Raw genomic sequence first — 4214 nt, forward strand, 5'->3', positions numbered from 1 at the left:
CCTTGAAAACTAACTCCTCTCGCGAATTTGCTTGCACCCCGAAACCTTTCTCGAAGAAGAGCTCGCCGTCATCGCGAGTTCCGAGCGACAAAAGTTGCTTCGCAAACTTGTTATTCTTGACATCGTCCTTACTGAGACGAACATTCTCCGTCAGTTCTAGCTTTGTGAGCCCGTCCCACATGTAGCTCGATCTGATACAGTGGGCTAGCTCCTTCCCTCCATTTCTTATGACCGGTAAAATCTGACGAAAGTCTCCCGCGCACACAAAAACTTTCCTTCCCATGAAATCGTTGTTTCCCATAATATCTCGGAGAGTGATATCTACGGCAGTCAGCATGTTCTTGTTGGCCATCACGACTTCGTCCCAGACAATCAATTCGGTCTGGTGAAGAAGCTTCGCCATTTCCGTATTCTTTTTAATGCTGCACGCTCTAGTCTCGTCAAACTCCATCAGTGGTATCTTGAACATGTTATGGGCCGTGCGGCCCCCGCAGAGGACTGTTGCCGCAATACCGGATGAAGCAACCGCTAACGCGATATGCCCCCGGGAACGGACCGTTTCGAGTAACAGATTCAAGATGAAAGACTTGCCAGTCCCTCCGGCAGCGTTGACGAATACTCCGTTGTTCCTGTAACGGTGCCTATTCTCGATTCGATGCAAGACAGTGTCGTAAACTTGACGTTGCTTTTCGTTTAGAAGCTTAACCTTTTCCTCGACAGACTCCTTCAATTTTGTTTTGTTGTAGGCTTTTTCTCTTCTCAGAAGATTAGAGGGACGCGCCCCCCCTCTAGAAGCAGGGAGACCGTACTGGGTGATCGAGCCGCCTCCGCAATTGAGCACGTGTTGCTGAATATCGTCGAGAGCGTCAAGGTATATTTCGTCGTTGTAGTCCGTCAGGTTCGCCATTTTCAAGAAATCGCTGGAAAAGTAGTCTTTTATCTCTTCCCATATCGCAGATTGGTCCTCGAGGTCAGAATAGACCAACATGCTCGCATAGGTTTCTCGGAGTTTTCTCCTGTCGTTAGTGTGATTAATGATCTCCATTATCGTATCTCTCCAAGTGGCTTCGTCAGTTAACAGGCCCAACGCCTTTACCGCTTCGCGATTAGTGTCGTACATGACGCCGTCTACTGTTCTGAGATCTTCGTACGATGTGGGGCCCTTTTTATGCGTTAGGAGTAACCTTAGGAAAAAGAGCTCTACTGTTTTCGAAGTTACGGCGCGTATGCGGCCGAGGCTATACGTATTTCCACTACGTTCTTCCCACATGGAATCCTGAATATTATATACGTAGTGAAGAGGTATTTGGTGATAATATAACGTTCTCGCAAACTCGTTTCTCCGGCAAAGCTTGAAAAAAGCAGTTAACTGTGTATCGGCCTTTGCCTTTCTTTCGATTTGAGCAGCCGTCATACGTTCGTTATAGAAGATGGCTTTTTCGCCCTCTAAGTGCAGATCCAGCATAGACACCGGAGGGTAGCACCTGTGAATATCAAACTTGAAAATCTTCCACGCGGCTTCGTTAGAATTGACATACCTCGCCTCTTGATAATTTTTAGCCTCATTGACGACTTTGTTTTCTCCTTCTCCTGTCGTCTTTGTGAATAACACCCTATCCGAACCCTTGTTCACGTACTTTGTCACGTAAGCTATGGCCTTTATGGAATTAGAACATTCGACGTTAATGTGCGCATCGTATTTTAGACAGAGAAAGGGGCTATAAGGGACAACCCAAGAGTTATCTATAGTAACAGGCCCGTCCTTCAACATAATTTTAAACGAATTTCCTCCTTCTCCTATAGAACGCCTCACGTATTCGGGGTAACCGTTGTTTCCAAAGAGTAAATTGTCTCTGCACGTCTTTGGGAATCCTTTTCCGCATTGCCCGGGTTTCTTGCTCTTTATCTGGCAACACACCTCTGACTCGTTGTAGCCCTTACAGGGTCCGTGTATCATACACCGAGTTACCGTTTCATAAAGTCTTGGTTCCTTTTCCTTATCGGGTATCTCGGCACTTATGACTTGTTCTACGATATCTGCGGTTACGCGAACGGTCATCCACAGTAGTATGTGAGCGTGCGGGAGACCGCGTTTCTGCCACTCTACACTATAGAGATAAGCCTTAACGGCCCCGAAAGCCTTCTTATGTATGAGATCGTCTATTAGGCTATCCAATTTCAACTTGAAAATCCTGCTCATCAGATCCGGTCTGTCTGCCCCGCTAGCTCCGCCAAATCGGTTCGTCGCCTCTTTCACCTCTGGCCATCTAGGATTCATCGTGAAAGTTATGAAGTAGTCGGGTGCCCCGTAAGCCGTAACGTATGCTAGGGCATCCTGTTGGCGCTCTTTCATGTATCTGGGCCCTCCGACGAACGACGGCGAGAGCACTACACGTTGCCCGACGTCTTCTTTCGCGCTAAAATTCAACAGATCTGCCCTTTCCTTGCGCATACCGGTGTGTTGTTTCTCGAGATAAAACAACCGGCTAGTCTCTATTTTCACGTAGTTATCGACGACAAACTGCTGGAACAGACGACGACATTTCGTAAAGGGCCGAATAGTACATTAGCGCAGTCAATCTTTTTGCGGAGCATTTCTTTTCCATACCGAAATTGTATCCCTTATCCCCATTTGGGAACAACAGGGGATACTGGAAGAGATCGTAGAAATAGTTTGTGGGTTTAATTATTCGAACAGCGTATTTCGAATTTGGTAAAGGCGACTCTATCCTGACATTCAAGGTATCACTATCCGACCCCATATTCACTATCGCTCCTACTTGACAGGATGCCGTTGGTAAATGGTAGACACCCTTATGTTCCCTCGTAGAGACGTTTTTCGCCGTCTTAAGATCGATGACAACATCCGGCAAAGAGTTGTGCCGGGCAACGTGAGCCCTGACCAGCTCCGCTGACGTTTTCACCTCTCTGAGAATCTCCCTCAGAGCGGTATTGTTGTTAACGAAATACTCGTATAGCGTCTCTATAATTCCCTCGTTCCTTCGGTATTGGTTATCCTCGCGTTTCCTGCGCTTAGTCGTCTCAGGTTTCTCGTTAGTCGTCTCAGGTTTCTCTTTACCTTTGTAGGTGACTTCTTCAGAACGAAGTTTCAGTTGCTGTTCTTTGTCATGGTAGAAGTACAAATCCAGGAAACTTGCTGAAGATTTCCAGAACGGTTTCTTCGGCGCTTCATCTTTGAGACTCAACCGTCTGCTCTCGTCTTCACTGACCATCAAGTTGGGTTTCATGTCCCCTATACGGTGGTAAACCTTTCCCTGTATCTTGTAGGAGATAAAAGATTCTGTTTTATCCTCCAAAACTCCCGTAGTCGAAAAGGATGTAAAAGAGAATACGTTATTGAACCCTGCAATATTCTCTAGAAAGTGAGCCGAATCTTTGGAGGAGCCATCATACAGACCTTTAACGGATTCGCCCAGGGGTGATAGTTCATATATCGCTTTAGGTGTTTTTCCTCCGTTACAGCAGATCGTCTTCCGTTCTCTCTTGAAAAGGAGTGCTTGACAGTGCTTACACCTATAGTCGCCCATCTCGCCTATAGAGTGCCGAGGAACATTCGTTCCGCTTGTCTCAGAGATATACCCGCAAAACGTGCTTAACATTCGCTCTTTCATCTCTAGAAAGACAGGTTTACTGCTGCGCTCTTTGCGCGCCTCGCGAATACCCGTTATTCTCTCTAGGGCCCCAGCACGAATCTCTGCGTCCTCGGACGGTCTTGGGAGCATTTCGCGGGAGAAAAAACTATTATCATCAGTAATCTTCTCGCGCAATCTCATTAGTTTTATTTCGTTCTTTACGTCTTTGATCTTCTTATTTTCTCTTGCTTTCTCTTCTTTTCTCCTCTTTCGTTCCCTTTCTTTAATTTTACTGTTTTCGGCCTTCGTTTCTTTGAGAGTCCTCCTCAACTCCGCTAGCGGGGAATCACACAAAAAAGAAGCGGAAGAAGTGGGAGGTCCTTCGATGGCTTGCTCCGATTCTGGTACGGAAACGGCTTCCTCTTCCTTTTTTTGTTCGGGGACTCGTCTCCGGGCTACTTTTATGGCATAGGCCTTTGCCCTGTTAAGACGGTCCTGGGCCCCCGAAGCCCTACAGAGATAGTGTTTCTGGTAGTCTCTATGATCACACCTACCACCGTTTCTCGTGAAGTTTTTATAGCCAGTAAAGTAATGTTTGATGAAACCTTCTATCCTTTCTTC

General features: G+C 46.6%; 1 protein-coding gene across 1 annotated transcript in view; it reads right to left on the reverse strand.

Annotated features, from left to right (window-relative positions):
- Positions 1-2452, reverse strand: part of LOC143039717 (uncharacterized) — a 3591-nt gene extending 1139 nt beyond the window's left edge. The window contains exon 1 of the mRNA XM_076209958.1: positions 1-2452. This exon is cut by the window's left edge and continues 1139 nt beyond it. Within this exon, the coding sequence (XP_076066073.1) occupies positions 1-2452 (2452 nt within the window).
- Positions 2453-4214: the final 1762 nt, after the last annotated feature.

Source organism: Oratosquilla oratoria, chromosome 27 (genome assembly GCF_046742065.1).
Source record: "Oratosquilla oratoria isolate Oo_2021 chromosome 27, ASM4674206v1, whole genome shotgun sequence".
Taxonomy (NCBI): domain Eukaryota; kingdom Metazoa; phylum Arthropoda; class Malacostraca; order Stomatopoda; family Squillidae; genus Oratosquilla; species Oratosquilla oratoria.